Genomic DNA, 19,547 nt, shown 5'->3' on the forward strand with positions numbered 1-19,547 from the left:
ACACCAAAGCCTATTCTAAAATATCAAATCTGTGCTTAAAAAACAAAACAAAATTCTAAGCAAAAATCTACTAAGAGAAAAAGTAACTTTTTCAACTTAAGTTTGTTAAAGGTGGATTTTAAAAAAGGAGAATAATGAGGTAAAATAACCAGAATGTGTTGTATGATTAGAAACTAAAAACAAACCTACTTGAAAGAATAAGAAACAAAAGCATATTTAACTGTAGCACCTCTAAAAGCCATTACTGATCAACTCAATGAGGTAAAAGTATATGGGTAATATTTCATTTCATCATCTAGTATCAAAAAACCTCATATCAACTGAATTTTCCTTGTAATAAAATTCAAAACTAAAGCAAGATACTATCTTCTAAGTGTCATTACCTTGACAAGTTAAGAAACAGATGAAGTCGCTGTGTTCTTACAGTTCACCTTTATAGATGTTAGAGTTTCATTATACCCAAGGAAACACTTTCAAAGAAATTACAAACAGTTATGGAAGCGAAGCCAGTTTTAGCTACTACTGACATTCTCCTAACCAAAGGCATTAAATCTAGACGCACGGTGTAAATAAAACAAATGCTGTCTGCATTACATGTCTGAATATAAATCCTCACAGCAGATTTGAATTTAACATGCTAGAAAGACATGTACCCTTCTCCCACCATATAAATTAAAAAATTGACCATTCTGGTACAAAAAGTTTCTAATCTGAAATCTAGAACAAAAGTGTAATTCTGAAATCGAGCCTGTTGCTGACTACAAAGAAGTTATACTGAATGTCAAACAGCATACTTGCCACATGGGCAAACATTACCACTCTCATGAACTAAAGGGAAATGTCCGGAACTCAGATACAGAGGGAAAAAAAATCATTTTAAAGTGATGTCTACCAAGCTTCCCCAAAATACTGCCCAACTTTTCAGTTTAATTTTCAACCAGAGCCACATAAAATACTTCTGATCCCTGATCAACCCCATTAGGACAGGTATCAGGAAATCTGTCCATTTTTCTGTTCTCACTCCTATAGTTTTTTTAGACCATAAATTTGTCATTTTCTTTGCATAATATCTTCTATCAAATTATATAAAAATGATAGTGCTCTCTAACAAGACTATTTCAAGATAAAGCTTGAAATAAAATATATATGCTTCTAAAGAAATTCTAAAGCTCTCCAGCGATTCAAGGGGGCAAAAAAAAAAAAAAATTCTAAAGTAGATATATTTCTAAAGAGATTTAAATTCTCAGGTTATTTAAAAAAATATTTCCATTGCAGAAAATGTAGCCATACAAACACTAACCAAAAGCAAGCTGGTGTATTTGGAAATATTATTAAAGAGAAAGGATGTTTCACAATGACAGAAAAAGTTAATTCGGTGAGAAAATACAAAAATTAGAAGTACTTAATAACACAGCCTCAAACTGTATAATGCAAAAGCTGAAAAAAATAAAAAGAGAAAAAGGAAAATCCACAGTAAATAGTTGGAAATAATTTTAAAACATCCTGAAGAGAAAAACAACAATAAAAATGTACCAAGCATGCAGATTAGAACAATACAATTAAAAACTTTGACCTACTTGTTTTGTACTGCACCCTCCAACTGAAAATACCTATATATGCTCTTCAAGTACATGGGACTTTTATCAACATTAACCAAATATAAACCATGCACAGAACATTAGCTGATCACAGAAGGATAAACTAGAAATCAATAAAAGATAATTAGAAAATTTCTAAATATTTGAATATTAAGCAATATACTTCTAAATAAGCAACGGGTTAAAAAAAACCAAAAACCCCAAAAAACCACATGCAAAAAAAAAAAATCCAGACACCACATCATAACAGAAATTAGAAAATATTTAAAACTGAATGATTAAGACAATAGGACATATATAAGTCTTTGGAATGCAGCTGAAGCAGCAGACATTTAAAAAAAGAAAAACCCTTCTGCACTGTGAGTGGGACTGCAAATTAGTGCAGCCATATGGAGAACAGCACAGAACTTCCTTAAACGACTACAGATAGGACTTCCACATGATCCAGCAATCCCACTGCTGGGGATATATCCAGAGGATTGGAAAACATCAGGTTGAAGGGACACCTGCACTCCCATGTTTATTGCAGCTCTGTTCACAATAGCCAGGTGACAGAATCAACCTAAACGTCCATCGATGGATGACTGGATAAGGAAATTGTGGTTGGTATATATACCCAATGGAATACTACTCAGCCATAAAAAAAGAATGAATTTCTACCACTTGCAGCAACATGGATGAGCCTGGAGAAAATTATTCTGAGTGAAACAGCCCGGGTACAGAAAGAGAAATACCTCATGTTCTCACTCATAACCAGGAATTGAATCCATAAATAAACAAATGAACAATAAAGAGAGACAGAGAGAAAGAAACATATTGAACTTTTAGAAAACTAGAGGTAGAAAAGGGGATAATGAGGAATTGGTCAAAGGACACAAAGAATGATTGCATATTGTAATGATGAATAAGCGAACTATACTGATCTAACCACTACACAGTATACACAATTATTGAAAATCAACATTGTACCCTACATATATGTATAATAAATTATCTAAAACATAACAAATAAAAAAATAAACTAAACTAAAAATCATGAAAGCATCCATCTTAAGAAACTAGGAGGGAAAAGCCACAAAAATGCAAAGAAAAGGAACGAAACAATAAAGATGAGATATTAGTAAGCTAGAAAAATGCACAACAGAGAGGATCAACAAAGGCAAATTTGTTTTTAAAAAAGATTAGTAAGAATTGTTAACAGCCTTACAAGATGATTAAGAAGAAAGGACAGACTACCAATCTTTGAGTTAAAAAAGAACATCAGTACAGATCCTGTAGATATTAAAAAGACAGAATGTTATTATGCCAATAAATTTTTAAAATTAAATGAAATGGGCATATTCCTAGAAAAATGCAATTTACCAAAACTGACATAAGAAAACAAGGGAAAACAGGAATAGCCTACTAAAGAAGTGAAATCTATAATTAATAACCTTCCCACAAGGAAAACTTCAGGACCAGATGGCTTCAGCAAATATTTAAGGAACAAGTAACACCAGCCCCACACAAACTCGTCCAGTCCGAACTCCTTTCATGAGGCCAAAATAATCTTGATACCAAAGCCTGACAGGGACATAACCAGACAAGGAAAATGCAAGCCAATTTCACTCATGAAAGTAGATGCAAAAATCCTAAGCAAAATATGAATAAACTGGATGCAACGATATATAAGAAGGAAAATACATCACAAGTTGTATTTACTTCAGGAATATGAGATGGGGTTAACATTCAAAAATCAACATACGAACTTCTGCTTCTAGTCAAGATGGCGTAGAGGGACTGGATTTAACCTCCTCCGTGAAACAACTACAAACAAAAAGCCAGACCATTTAATAGCAAATGGACAAAGGAAATGATAGGCACCTCACAAAAGAGGATATCCAAATGACCTACACACACCTACACACACCCACACACACCCACACACACACACACATATGCTCAACATCCTTAGTCACCAGGGTACAGCAAGTGCAAACCTCTATAAGATAGCCCTACATGCCCAGCAGAACACCCCTCTCTCCAAAAAGGAAAGAACGATACTGATGATATCAAGTGTTGGCAAGGTTGGTGAGGAGCTAGAACTCTCATAACAGGGTACTTCAAAAAGTTTGTGGAAAAATAGAATTAAAAGATAATACGAATATTTCCATGAAGTTTTTGAAGACCCCTTGTACATTGTTGGTAAGTGTAAACTTATACAACCCTTTGCAAAACTGTTTAGCAGTATCTATTAAAGATGAGCATATGCAAACTCAATGACCCATGATATCTATAACTAGATTTATACTTCTAGAAATGCATACGTATATGCACAAAAAACACGTAAAAGAATATTCATAGTAGCATTATCCATATGATCCTAAACTGGAAACCATTCAAATGGCCATCAACACACAAAAAAGATAAATTAATCATGATATATCTAACAGAATATCATTCTGCAATTAAAAAGAATGAACTGCTGCTACAAGCAACATCTGGATGGCTCTAACTGATATATTAAGATAAAAAATCAGACATCAAAGAGTACATACTGTATGATTCCATTTATTTTTTAAAAACAGCAATACCAATTAGTGGTGACAGAGTCAGAATGGCTATTACCTTTGTGGGGACAGGTATAGTGGTGGCTGAGGGGGCATGATATGGTTACACAGATGTGTTCACTTTGTAAATATCCTTCAAGCTATTTGCTTAATATCTGTGCCCTTCACTGTATGTTCCACCTAAATAAAAAAGTTCACCAAAAAAATGTTTCCATTCAAAACACTTTCCAATCTGTCAGCACCTTTTATTGATAAGCTTTAATCATTAAATTAGGTGTCTAAATACATTCTGGAAGTTTAGAAGAGGAAACCAAATGAGATGTCTCTTATCTCAGCTATTATTTTTAATCTGCCTAGAAAAATTCTCCAGTCCCACTTCTTCCGCTGACCACAGGGTGATCAATAGTGGTAACAGAGATTGGTCCAGGGACATCACAAAGTGCCCAGCATACTGCCAGGCACATTGTAGGAACTCAATAAATATCCATTGAATAAATGAGTGCACAGACAGCAAAAGAAACAGAAAGAAGCAGAGGCTTCTCTGAAGGTCAGACTCTAGGTTTGTGTACTGCCCACCAGAAAGTAAAGTCGTCAAGGGCCCAGACTTTATCTGTTATGGTCACTGATGTATGTCCCCCAGTATATCCTTAAGTCAGGAACTTATTAAAATATTTATCTGCTTTATAAAGGTACCAAATTTCTCTTTCAAAACTGGTGTGATATATTTAATATAAGCCTTTTAAACTGTTTTTCATGTTTGGGGAACAAGTGTGAGAGTATTAGGTCTCTAGGTTTCTTTGTTTTTCAGTCCAGACATGAAGATAACTAAGGGTTGTCAAATGGTCAGGGTTTATATTCCTTGCAGGGACCGCTCCTTCGGCTGTGGAGAACTCTAACCCCTGCTAACCCCACACCTGCTCCAGTGCCAGCTACTGACAACTGCTGCTTGCTCCCACTCTAGCTTTCTCAAAGTACTTGTTCAGGTGCTCAGATAAATACGTTCTTCATGACATATGCATGCAAACACCATTTGAACTGTAAAGTCTAACTACAAACGGTCTCATTTACAAGACTTATGTTGATAAATAACTACTGAATCAGTAAATATGTAAGTCAACTCACCCACTTTATTATTCTTTTCTTGCTAGGCTCTCTTCACTCTTCAAAAGAGTTTGACCGTACGTAGCAGGAACAATAACACCCAACATTTACTGAGCACTTAATGTGCATCAGGCACAATCCTAAGTGTGTTATATATACTATTTATTTGGCATTTTTCAAAAATGGAAGTCGGATAATAGTTACTTTCTCCCTTAAACCATTCTACTAACCAAAGAACATATATCCGAGACAAATAAACTGGTAATAAATAGATTTAACAGCAAATGTCTCCTAAAATCTAAGCACAGTTGTTATTCAACTGAGTTTGGTTTAAAAACTGAACTAAATTGGGTGTGAAGCCACTAGTGAGAGAGACTGAGGTTTGCATTAAGTGTTGGCCAATTTAAAAAGACAAAGAATATTCTAAAAAGTATTTGCTAGGAGTGTAATCATGATTCCAATAAAAATTGAATTTTCTTCACATTATTTTGGGGTAGTACTGCACTTTCAAACTTTTAACCCTGAATATGTGAAGGTTAGAATAATGCAATTTTTTTTTTTTTAAACCGAATAGGACCTAGAGATCTAACCATAAAATTATACAATTGAATTATAGATCTCTGAGTTTTTCTAGTCCATTCAATAAAGGACTCTCAATGAAATCATCTCTATAGGTATTTATTGAATGCCTCTAGTGAAAGAGAATTCATTACTTCTATCTTCTAAATAGTTCTAATTTTAAGGAAGTTGTTAAAATTTAATCAAAATACTCTTCACTATAATTTCTACTTATATGACTTAACACCCTACCTTTCGAAAAACCAGCCTAAGCCTCCCCCCATCACCCCTCTCCTCCGGCCCCTCAGGTATCTAAGGACAATTAAATTATTTCCTACCCCAGCCCTCAACATCAAGCCTATTCTTTTCCAGGCTAAAAAGATTAGTTTCTTTATTCATTTCACTAGATGGCACGGTTTTCAGACTTTCCCTCATCTTAATGATCAGTCTCCTCTCATCAGTATAAAATACGGTGAACTTTCTGCTGATCACTGTCATTCCTGCGGAGCCTATGCATACACGCCTACCTGTAGCCTAATGTTACTCTGGTGTTTTCAGCAGCACAGCTCACTGCTGAAAGTACTCAATTGAAATCAGTCCCCACGAGAACAACTGCTGGTTCTCAAAATCCTTCACGTTACAAAACAGGAACACTGAGGCTTTGAAAGATTAAATGACATTAACTTAATGGCAGAAGTGAACCTAGAATGCAGGTTTTCCAATACTAGTGCTGTCTTCTTTCCAACATATCAGAATCACAAGCCGGTATAAAATGTAGCAATGAAGGCATCGAAAGTTTGAAAATTGGTGATATTCTTACATACATAGAAAAAATCTTTGAGGACTTCCATCAAGGTATTAACTACAATTCTTGGTTTTTGGTGGGATTACCAGGGTTTATTTTCTTACTTATCTGAATTTTTCAGAAAAACATACATAGTTCCTATAATAAAACTTCCTTTTCATTTTTAAAAAAGGCAAAAGGAAAGGCATAATGGCATTCTTGGTGTGATAAAACTTACTTCAAGAATAATTTTAATTTTAAGAAGCTTAAAATATGCCGCTTTTTCTTCAAAAAAAGAGCTTAAAATATGAAATACTGGTTAACATATTTTTATGTCAAAACACACCTTGCAAAATGTTTTATGATGATGATCGTCTATCATAACATTAGGGTTTGAAATGTAAAAACTACATGAGTACATGCACACATTACGTTAATCTGTTAGTACATACAGAACTGGAAGGGTCAAATCATTCAACACTGAGCCATTAGTATGTAAGTAATTAAAACCAAAATACTGCCACTATGGGCTGATGACAAAATAAATCTATTAAACAAAAATGGCTAAATGAAGCTTAAAAAGCATGAAGATTATGATGAGTTTCAAGCACTAATTGCAAGAACATTTATCAAACTCCAAATGTTAGGTGACAATTTAGCAAAACAGAGATGGCACTGTAAGCAAGCAGCATGAATGAACACATAATTTAAAGTTTTAGGTGACATTCAGCTTTTACTACAAAAGGGAAGGATTCCCCCCATTACAGAGGCATTGATACACTGCCCTCTGTACCTGGCACATCCTGGGGGAGCTCAGGTGCCACCTTCTTCTCTGCCATGTTGATGCTATCATGGGTTTCTGAAAGACACCCCACGGGACTCCTCCCTTCAGAGGGACTAGTCTCTTCTGAAGAAGCATTTGTTGTGTTGTCGCCAAGATTTGCTGACACAGAGTTACCTTTATCCCCAACTTCTGTTGGCTCTATAGTAAAATGCATAACAAAACTTGACAGATATTCTTTAAAATTGCTTTAGGATGAATGGCCACGTTTAATCAACTACTAAAAATGATCAGTCACCAAAAAACCTGCTTCTACTTGATGGCCATTTCAAAGCAATTAAATTCTAGAATATTTTTGCAACAGGTAATCCAAAGAGTATTTAAGAATACAAAAATAAACATTTTATCACATACAAAAGTGTATATTCTGGTTTAACATAGTAATCTCTCACCAACAATTCCTGGAGGAAAACGGCAACTTATATGGAAGTATAGAGATACCCGTAACATCATATAGCAAATCCACCAATACATAAAACTCATTACAATTGCTATGCATGTTACAAGATAGAGGGTATCCTTATCTCTTCAGAAATATAAAATTAAGCAGTTATTTGCAATAAAAAATTTCATGTTCATTTTGCAAGTGAAATTGGAGATTTCATAAGAGCACTGATGAAATATTTCTTTTTAACCAAGTAATTTTTTTTACCCTCAGATTTTCCTTGCTCAGCATCATCATCTGGTGTTTTGTTGTCACTGTCTTTTTCAAGGGACTGGTCTTCAAACTCCTCTCTGCTTTTCTCAGCATCTTTAGAGTTGTTATTTTCAGTCTCATTCTTGTCTTTTTCTGTTTCTTCTGGGCTTGTAACATTATCAATTTCTCCCTTTTTGGCTCTTATGGATTCCAAAATTTCTTCTAAATGAAAACAAATAAAATATTTTATTTCTCTATATAACCAGACTGTATATTTTAAAAGTACTACAAATGCCACTTAAGAGTTTAAATACAAGTTATTAAAGAGAAAAATTAAATATTTTAAAAGCATTAGAATTATGAAAGAAGAAATCAAGATTGCTAACAATATGTTGTCTAGAGAACTCAACCAATTTGGGATACCCTTCGCTTCTAAAAATAGACGGTAATTTTAGGCTCTCCTTTCTTTGAAAATAAAAAAGTAAAATTAGTCTATCTTTTGAAAGTAAGACTTGATATAGATTACTGTCATGTCCTCTGTCACACGACAAAAACTGCAAGTTAACATAGACTCACAGTCTGGGGAGCATGGTGCAGTGACCAAAACCTAGAAACCTGGAACCCAGTGTAGATATGACTTGAACTAGCCATGTGACCCTGGGCAAGCTATTTCCTCAACTTTACAAGTGAAAAAACAGAGGCCTGCATGGAAAAAGTTTTTCTCTCTGAAGTCCCACAACTATGCTGAAAGTCAGTAAATCCCTGAGGGATCTACCCCTCTTTCAACTTGGGCAGAGGAATATCATGGCATGGTACAGCCCACATGGTACAGAAAGGACCACAGAGTGCAGACCACAGGATGTATCAGTATGAACTCGTGGATATTAATTACATTCTTTGTTTTATAATCCAATACTATAACTTTTAATTTTGTTGCTCAAATTATTCCAGCTTTGCCCATTGGGAACTTTTGCAGAGTCCTGTGTCCTTTTGACATGTCTCATTCGTCCATTCATTCATTCAGCACTTCCTTACTTTTCAGCATTATAAAATGCTCTAGGCTCACTTCATATTTTCCTTTTCTCAACCTAGATCTACCATCTCTCCAAGGAGCCTTGGTTCTTTTTTTTTAATTGGAGTCACCATCTGGGTGATAGGTGTGCTTGTTAATACTGGGGTGTTTCTGCTTCTCAGCTCTATCAGCCAAAGAAGCTAGGAAATGTGTGTCTGCATATTAACCCATGTATATACACATCTATATTATTTCTATATCTCTGTGTGTGGATATGTATATATGAGCGTATTTTGTGTATGGTTCATTCTAGCATTGTACTCTTGATTATTTTTAACTTCTTTGACAGTGAGAAACCGGGCTCTCATCTGCAATATATCTAGTTATTTGTTCAATCCTACTACACACAGTAGTTTCAGAATTGCTCAACTGTACCCCCATGAGAAATAAGTTTAACAACCAGAGTACAATGTTTGCAAATAAAAAGGAGTATTTTTAATGCCATGTGTACCCATGTACTCCTTTTTGGATTTTCTGATTTCCTTGTTTACATTTCCTTTGTTTAAATGTTCTCTACCTTCATTTTGGTCAATATTTCTTAAATTGTAGGTACCTAGTTTATTTCTCAGGATTAGAAAAACCCTGGAAGGTCATCCCTGGAAAATACTGATCTGGTAAAGTGATTACGTTTGAGCAGGTTCGAGTTAATTCTCCACATTCTCTCTACCTTCTCTACTACTAATTCCTGTAAGAATTCGCAGCCAATTATTATATGATCATCTAATACAGCTACAGGAATACAATTTGAAACTGAAGGAACTGCAACTAGAATATTTTCTGTTCTCTCCATCTTGCAACTAGAATATTTTCTGTTCTCTCCATCCTTCAAGTCTTCCTAGGATCCATTTTACATTATTTCCACACATCCTTTTATCTATTTATATGTACTGCCTTTGAGTTCTGATTTACCCTGGCTTCGTTTACTCTTCCTAAGAACACTTAACTTATTAACATGAATATCTCAATCACTATATTCTAAAGAGCTTTTTATTTGGAAAAAGAAAATCTAGTTACCAATTACCCGTTTTTCTTAGAAGCACATTATATCTTACTTCCAAACATAGCTACATCCTGATCGTCAACTGCCAGCTTTTCCTAACCAAACTGTTGTACCTCCTCCCTACTTTCTTAGTGCCATTTAATGAGAATCAATTTTCTTTAAATGGCCTACTAAGCTTAGACCATTTAAATTAGGTGAAAAGCACAGAAAGAATGACTACAGTTCTCTAATTTTTTATGAAGGTTCTAATTTCAAATATTCTGTTTTGTTAACCACTCTATCAAGTATTCATATATATATATATTTTTTTTTTTTTTTTGTCTTTTTCGTGACCGGCACTCAGCCAGTGAGCGCACCGGCCATTCCTATATAGGATCCGAACCCGCGGTGGGAGCGTCGCTGCACTCCCAGCGCCGCACTCTTCCAAGTGCGCCACGGGCTCGGCCCAAGTATTCATATATTTATCAATCTGTTCATACTGGTATTAGGCTCAAAAAACTATGACAACCACAGTCATGGAAAAACAGACCAAAAAAGTTGAGGAGAGAGAAAAACATTAAAAGGATGAAAGAAAAAATAATGAGTTTAGGTTATATCTGATCTATAGTAAATATGCATATTCTATAAACATGTATATTTTATACTTTACATGAATATTTAGAAACTAAACAGAAAAAATTAACCTACCAGGTTTTGGAAACCATCTCTACTTAGAAAAATTTATTCTAAAAGTAAACTTCATCTAAATAAGCAAAATAAAACATTATAAAACATAATTTTCATGACAGTGTATGATAAAGCAAATATAATAAACTATATATTTACAGTTACAAATATATAGTAAATTGTAGAATCTAGATAATGGACATAGGGTGTTTACTTCGTAATCTTTCAGTCTTTCTGTATGTTTTTCAAATATGTATTTCATAAAATATATTTCATAAAATATTGGGAAAAGATGTAGATGAAAATTACAACTATCAAAAATCGAATTAAACTTTACTACAGTGGATATACATTTACGTAAAAATCAGAGGGCTATAAATTTGAAAGGATTTATGCTACCTGAAAGGTTAAAAATGTCAAGTCAAAGTCATTAGGACAGGCTCTGATTCCGAAATTCCTGTTATGATGCTGCAAATTATTCTTGGCTATTATCACAACCCTGGTAGTTTCCTTTGTCTTCATTTAATAAAATCCCAAATTAAAGAACAACATTAGATATTATTTTGGGTATTTACCTGGATTAGGTAGTCCTAAACTATCATAGCCAAGATTTCAGTTCCCAAAGAGAGCAAATAAAGGTAACAGTGGACTGATGTTTTATCTGAATGTTCAATTCATTGCCAGTACACTCCTTACAAAGTTTTTGAGAGGATTAAAGACTTGTCAAACACCTAGTTGAGCATCTGGCCCACAGCAGGTACTCAAAGAAGTTAGTTTCTGCTGCTTTTCCTCATCAATTTTCAATTCTTGTAAATCCCTTCTCCTCTAGTATCAGGTTGGTTGCACCTTACCCAAAAAAAGAAAAAGAAAAAATATACAAGTATATGTCATTTTGGGGGGGTCCAGATCTCACCATTAAATCCAAAGTGAATTTCACCTCAGTAAATGGACTCCATGTAGTATTAAGAGGGTAACTGCAGGTTGGAAGGCAATCTCACAGGACACAGGATTTGGTCATCTAACTTTCTAAGACTATTTGGTGGCCTAAAGCTCAAAGTTCTCTCTACTGTTTTTGATTACTACAAAAGATTTAACTAATTTTAAAAAATACTTTACATGCTGAATTGCACTGAAATATAACATGCTCACTGTAGGAAATATGAAAAATATAAAAAAGAAACCAACTATAATCCTATGTTAACTGATTATTTTTAATGATAAAAGCTGGTCAACTTTTACCCAGTTGGTTATTTAGAGGAAGAGTACCTTAATGACCCAAGCACTGTTTTTACATGGTACCTTATTTAATTCTCCAATATACACTGTTCTATCCTATGATAACCCACAATGAAATTAATCAATTCCCCTACATTGGACATTTTGTTTTTCACATTCCCTAAAACCAGAACACTAATAAATACTTTCGCTTATCCATTCCTGTTTTGGTTTTGTATTATATTTCATTAAGATGATACTGTATATTCAATTCTGCACACAGACAAACTCACTCTGGAAAATATTTCTAATTCAACATACTTGATAAAAGCACACTTCACATTGCCTCTTAGGGGACTGGAGATGCTCCTCTATTACTGTACTAAAAGCTGAGGACAAAGGAGAGCAAAAAGGGATTTGTCAATTTTAATGTCATGACTCTTGAAAGAAAATTAAAAGGGGAAATAACCTGGCTGAAATTAATAAAACTTCCTATTATTTGATCTTTAGTATGGAAGGGAATGAGTGAGACAGGGATTATATTGCTGCAATTGTTGACCTCCCCAAAGAATTCTGAAGACTGAAACTTTTCTGATGAAAAAAATTATATATAAAACTATTTTTCTAAACAGTGAAATACTTTCTAATAGTGAAATACTTCTAAACTACCAGATATGAATATAATTCATAAACTAGTGTCTGCTTGTTTCTGAAGACAAAGTATATTTTTTGTGCAGCAGTATTTATATGTGACAGCATGACTATCATTCTCCAAAAATATGCGTGAATTCAAGAGAATACTGATGCAGAATATGTGAGAACAAGCTTGGCTACAGGTGAACTCAATATATTTATCAAATATATTCTATTTTTAAGCAAGTGAAGAATGAGGAAAACTAATAAGATTATTTGTATAGCACGTAATGTATGTAGAAGCATACAGGCACTTAAAAGTATACCTGCAGAATCTCACCTAATCATTTTATCTAAGTTAAAATTAAAAGGCACTATTAGAAAACACCAGTGATATCAATTAAACATGCACATAATATATCTGGCAGGATTAAAAGAGTGGCAATTATGACTGTCTCTGGAAAAAGGAAGGTGAAATCAGGGTTTATGATGGAGAACGATTCACTTTTCAATGCATATCTTTTTGTACTATTCAAACTTTTAAAAAATATCATACATATTTATTACTACAAAAAAAAAATAAAGAGAAAAGAGTTGAGTGGCCAAATAAATAAGGTTGTACTGAATTATGACTCAAAGTATAAAACAAATATCCATGAGTCTATATTGATAGAAATAAATGACTGAAAAAATAAATGGATAATAGACAAATCTCCTGTGCAAAAAAATTCCAAATAATTTATGTAGATATTGCCTCCCTCAAGGAGGTAGAGAATAATTCCCCACCCCCTAAGTATACAAGCAGTATATAATGACTTGCTTCAAAAAAGCACAGTATTGGGGGGGGGGGGGGGGGCGGAGTAGAGAGTAACTTTATAGTGGAAAAACCTGACAGACTACCTCAATCAGGTGATCAAGGTTAACATCATCAGTAATAAATCATGCTGATAGCATGTACCCTTGATATGATGATGAGAATGGCACTTCACCTCTGTGATTTTCCTTCCCCAAATCCACAACCCCAGGCTAACCACGAGGAGAACATGACAAAAATCCATATTGAGGTTATTCTATAGAATACCTGACCAGTACTCCACAAAACTGTCATGGTCATCAAAAACAAGGAAACTAACACAATGTGGTGGTAAACCCTGAATGGGATCATCCCACCCAGATGACACAGAAAAAGAATGTCGGATTAAAAACTAAGGAAATCTGAATAAACCACGGACTTGAGTTCACAACAATGTATCAGCATCGGTTCAGTCGTTATGGCAGATGTACCACACTAATGTAAGATATGTATAATAAGAGAAACCATGTGCAGGGTATACGAGAAGCTTCTGTACTATCTTTGCAACTTTTCTATAAATCTAAAACTATGCTAAAAGCAAAGGTTTTATTTTAAGAAAAACAGAAAAAGTTCAAAAAAATATCATTTCTCATAATTAAAAATAGGACTGCCAAAAAGGCTTAATAAGATACTTGAATTAAATAAATAAATAAATGATTTGGGAATATCAGTAATGACCAAGGCAAGAAACAAAACACTAAAATGCATAGCATCCCTAATTTATGTTGGAACGAACAAGGTTCTCTTGGAAAATGAAATATAGAAAATTAAAATAAAATATACATACATGAAATTTTTCATGTATTTTCAAATTTTGTAGTGACTTCAAACCAAGAGTTTACCTTAAATTTCACAAAAATAAAATGAGAAAATGCCCCCTCACCATTAGCTGCTGCCAGAAAGGATTTGTTACTGCCCCGAGCCTTATTGGTCAGGTCTTCAGTTATGTCCATGTGCCGGTGGATTTCTTCACGCATTTCTTCTAAAATTTTGCAAAGTTCTGCTTCCCAATACTCTTTGTCTAGACAGTCAATTAATTCCGCAAGCTGGACCTTTGTGCTGTAGTACCAAATTTTCTTTTCATTTTCATTTTCTGTATCTTCTTCTCTGTTTAAAAAAGGGAGGAAATACTTTATATGTCTAGGCATGCCACTTCTCTAACAATTTCAACTATGCAGTGAAAAGTTAAGTGTAACACAAAGTTTATGTACTACAGCCTAATGTGTGCACATAAGGGATCCTGTCCGTCTTACCCGATTTACTCTTATTTTATTTGAACAACCTCTAATTATTTTTATTTCCTAGCCCACAGCAACTTAGGATAAAATAATTGGAGAGTAGTAGCAGGAAGAGAGATACAGTACAGTAGCAAACAAGAACATCTAAAAACATGAGGGCTGGCAGGTTAGCTCAGTGGGTTAGAGCATGGTGTTACAACACCAAGATCAAGGGTTCGGATCCCCACACCAGCCAGCTGCCAAGAAATAAATAAATAAAAACATGACACACAGAAGGATGACCTCAAAATTCAGAGCCATGTCAGAGTGAGTACCTGGTGGAGGGCACTTTTAGTTACACCTCAACGTTAAGATCATCAAGGTAACAATGTCATGAGCAGAATTTTAACCCCTGATCCCATCAGAAATGTTTAAACTATGTTCAGTACATGGCAGGTAGAGAACCAGTTCACATTACAATATAATTTAGAAATATTTCCATCAAAATAGTACAAATGTTTTGCTAAGTTCTGGTCCTTGAAAGAGTCATTTCAATTGGGCAATAATGCCTCATCCTTCTTCTTTCCTTATGGACGAGCAAAGCGCAAACTGGAGAGAAGAGGAGCCGCTTCCTTTCCTGCCTAGAAGTCTCCTCAGCTTCCACTCACTTTTAATGGAGATGGATTAACAGAGACAGTCACTAACTAAAAGGAACACAGCAAATTAATTTCTAGGACATGACTTAGAGAAACACATGTAATGATATTTCTTCTCCCACTCAAAAGGAATTCAGGAATATGTGTGAGGTACCTGATAAGAGAGAGTCTAATTTTCCTGTTTACTCAATGGCAAACTGCTGGAGCTGAGAGAACTGAGCTTTAAGAAAGGCCTGGCTTTAAACGGGCTCAGTCGCTTCTGAGATATGTGGGTATGAACAAGACATAACCGCTCTGAGTCTCTGAGCCATTTCATTGACCTCACTTGTAAAATGGTGCCAGCCTCAGGGCCCCTGTAAGACTTAAAGGTATTATAACAAAGCATCATAATGCCTGAGCACATCATTAGTGATCAATAAATATTAAATGTTATTATTACTATTAAGATAGTAAATAAAAATTTAGCAGAATTCTGGGAATGAGTCATTCAGTAATTCTGAAGAAAGAAGGGATATATTAAATCATAGATAAATAAAAGTATATTAAAATTACCAAAACTTTTAAAGAAAAAATTTGCACACAAATTTCTGAAAATAGTTTTTAAAATCTGCTCTAGATTTCACTCTTTAATGAGTATTTCTACTGATTTCTTAACACTGAGTGATGAAATGGTCTTTTTCCAATTTACAACCTCAAAGATGTTGGGGTCCTCTAATCAAAAAGATTCATAAAAAGCTTTCAAAACCCAATACCACATTCAACAATCTAATTAAGTGACAAAATCAAATTAAAAATTATGTAGTGAGCTCTGATGAACCTAAGAGTTATAGGACAGCCTGATTATTTTCTAAAATATCAATCTTACAAACACGTTGAATTATTTCGTTTTTTCTCTATTAAGAAATATCTACATATTTCAATGGAACAGGAAAACATCCTATATATACACATTTTGGGGGTAAAAAATGTAATTTACAAGTGTAAGATTTCAATATGAAAATGAGATGCTACAGGAACAAATTTGATTAAATGGACATTGTGTCAATTTTTTTTCAAACAGCTCAAGACTACTGAAAGGGTCCCCAACGGAGGCTGTTATTTGAGGTCCATGCTGGCATCTGTAGAATTTCCCATCCACAACACAGAACTCACGGCTTCATGTGGCAGTCCATTCTAGACTAAAATAAAATTCCTCCTTTAGAAAGTTTTTTCTTATATTGAGATGACTCAAACCCCTAATATTCCGACCACTTATTCCTGGTTCTGCCTGCTACAAGTACATGAAATAAATCTAACACCTCCTCCATACACTGCCCTTCAAATCTTTCACATCATCTACAATTTCACTCTGTCTTTTCTTTTCAGGCCAAATGTGCTCAAATACTTTATTGCTCCTCATAGGGCATGTTTTCCGGTCTTTGCTACCCTGATATTCTTCCCCTAAATGTAGTTTGTCAATGTCCCTCTAAAAATGTGATGCTCAGTAACTTTTATTCTACTGATCAAAGATAATATTCACATGACTTTACTTTTTTCTTCTTGAAGGTGTGGAAGGACAAATTCACTACAATCATAAAGGAGCAAAACAGAGTGAAGAGTAACTGCTAATGCTTTGAAAAAGGTATTTTTTATACTTACGCACTTGGGCTTATTTACACAGTTTACATAATCAAAATTATTTGTCCTAGTTGTAAAAGTGACAATAGCTTTCCTGTATAAATACAGGAATCGATTTGTATGTATATTTTGTTTGCAGTTACAATGTGGTTTCCACAAAATCTCTGGCCTGGCCTCCCTGAAGACGCTAATCAGCGCACTTGCTCAAGTTCACAGCGTGAGAGAGAGAACAGGTCGGAAATAAAACATTTGCCAATAATATAATTTAAGAGCAAATAGACATATTACATGTATAAATTTTAAAGCTTATTTGCTTTTTACCTAGGCTAGATAAGCAATAGTAATGACTAACAGTAAGTCTCAAGGTTTACTTCTAAACAAATGCATAGAAATTAAGAGTAAGGAACACTAGTATAATAGAGGCTGAACAGTGTCCCCCCAAATTCACATCCACCTGAAACCTCAGAATGTAACCTTATTTGGAAATAGGATCTTTGCAGATGTAATTAGATAATGATCTTGAGATGAAATCATCCTGGATTTAGGGTGAGCCCTAAATGCAATGACTGATGATGTCCTTACAGAAGAGGACACAGCGATGCATGAAAAGAAGGTAGTGTAAAGATGGAGGCAGATATTGGAGCGATGTGTCTGTCTCCAAGCCAAGAAACACCAAGAACTGCCAGAAACTACATCAGTCATGTAACAAATTGTCCCTGAGAATTTGTTAGAAAGAACCAACCTTGCTGACATGTGATTTCAGACTCTGGGCCTCTAGGACCCCAAGACAATACATTCCTGTTGTCTTAAACCACTCAGTTTGTGGTACTTTGTTATGGCAGCCTTGAAAACTCCCAAATTTTGGGACTGGGAAGTGAAGCACTGCTGTAACACATACCTAAAAACATGAAAGTGGCTTTGGAATTGGGTAATGGGAAGAGGCTGGAAGAATTTTTAGGCACTTAATAGAAAAATCCTAGACTGCCTTGAAGAGACGGAGGTAGGCAGATTGGAATTGTGCTGCCAATAGGCCAAGGAACACTTGGGGTACTAGAAGCTGGAGAAGGCAAGAAAGAATTATTTCCTAGAGCCTGCAGAAGGAGTGTGGCCCTGCTGACACCATGAGTTCAGGCTTCTGGCTCCAGAACTGTTAGAGAATAAATTTCTGCTGTTTTAAGCCACCCCATTTGTGGTACTTTGTTACAGCAGCCCTCAGAAACTAATACAAGTGGCAATTCGGCAATTAAAGACAACAGCTATGTCAAGAAGCCCAAGTAGTGGTTAGGAGCACACATTCTGGAGCCAGAATGCCTGGGATCGAACCCTGATTCTGCCACTTACTAGTTGTATGATCCTGGATAAATTACTTAACCTCTCTCTGTCTCAACTTCTCTATCAGAAAAATTGAGTGATAGTACTTACATCAAAATGCTCCTTAGGATTAAGTGAGTTAAATATGTAAAGTGCTTAGAATAGTGCCAGCACCTAGTGGGTGCAATATGCATAGTTGCCATTATTTTTCTCACCCTATAAAGTATATGATATCTACCTTAAAACACATAATTATAGGTAAAAAGTAGAAGTATTTCAGGATGCAAGAGGGAAAGAGGTTAGGGTAAGAAAGTCCTAGGAAATGGCATAAATAGGCTGAGACCTGAAGGATGAGTTAGCCAAGAGGCTTTTAGGTGTTTTAGTTTGCTTTTTGTTTATTTTGTTTTGGGTGGTGGGAAGTAAGAGAATTAAATGTACAAAGTTAGAGACGTATGCTAAAGAGTTTGAACTTTCTGTTAAGAGCAAATGGAAGTAATTGAAAGATTTTTCAAAAGGAAACCAGATCAAAATTGTTGTTTTACAAATCATACAGCTACAAAACAGAAAACAGAATTATAGGGTGAGGATGGGGGAGGGGTTACATATAGGCCAGCTTGTATGCTACAACTAGTCTAATCAAGATGATATCGACTGATAGGGACAGTCAGAATGGAGAGAAACTGATTCAATATTTAAGAGGTATTTCAAAGGTGTAACAAACCATATAGGACAAAAAATTATCCCCAGGTTTCTAATATGAGCAGCCAGTAGGATAGTGATCCTATTTACTAAGATGAGAGCACTGGATGAAGAGAAGGTAATGCAGGAAAACGACGAGGTCCATTTTAGACATGTTACCTTACAGGTAGACTATAAATTCATGTATAAGAACCTTTGTTTTATTATATGCTTCACTAACCTATACAATTAAAGTATTTTTAAATGCTTATCAAATAAAATAATGGAAATAGAAAAAAAAAAAAAAAAAAAAGGCCCAGAGAGCTCTCTCTCCTCTTCTCCATGGGAGGACACAACAAGAAGGCAGCCCTCTGCAACCCAGAACCCGGCCGTGCTGACACCCTAATCTCAGACTGTCAGCCTCCAGAACTGTGAGAAATAAACTTCTGTTGTTTAAAAGCCAAAAGATAAAATAATGAAAAAATTTAATTTCTATAAACTAATATAACAGTGCAAATATAACAAAAACCATTACATTACAATTAAAAATTGTTCACTAAC

At 34.8% G+C, this 19,547-nt stretch overlaps 1 protein-coding gene across 6 annotated transcripts in view; it reads right to left on the reverse strand.

Annotated features, from left to right (window-relative positions):
- The window catches only part of BPTF (bromodomain PHD finger transcription factor), a 137,274-nt gene that overhangs the window by 79,857 nt on the left and 37,870 nt on the right, over positions 1-19,547 (reverse strand). For all 6 annotated transcript variants that reach the window (XM_063080310.1, XM_063080312.1, XM_063080314.1 and 3 more), the window contains exons 3-5: positions 14,391-14,614; positions 8,084-8,290; positions 7,384-7,572 (exon numbers count right to left, since the gene is read on the reverse strand). In XM_063080310.1, the coding sequence (XP_062936380.1) occupies positions 7,384-7,572; positions 8,084-8,290; positions 14,391-14,614 (620 nt within the window). The remainder of the gene's footprint in view (positions 1-7,383; positions 7,573-8,083; positions 8,291-14,390; positions 14,615-19,547) is intronic.

This window comes from Cynocephalus volans, chromosome 16 (assembly GCF_027409185.1).
Source record: "Cynocephalus volans isolate mCynVol1 chromosome 16, mCynVol1.pri, whole genome shotgun sequence".
Lineage (NCBI taxonomy): Eukaryota > Metazoa > Chordata > Mammalia > Dermoptera > Cynocephalidae > Cynocephalus > Cynocephalus volans.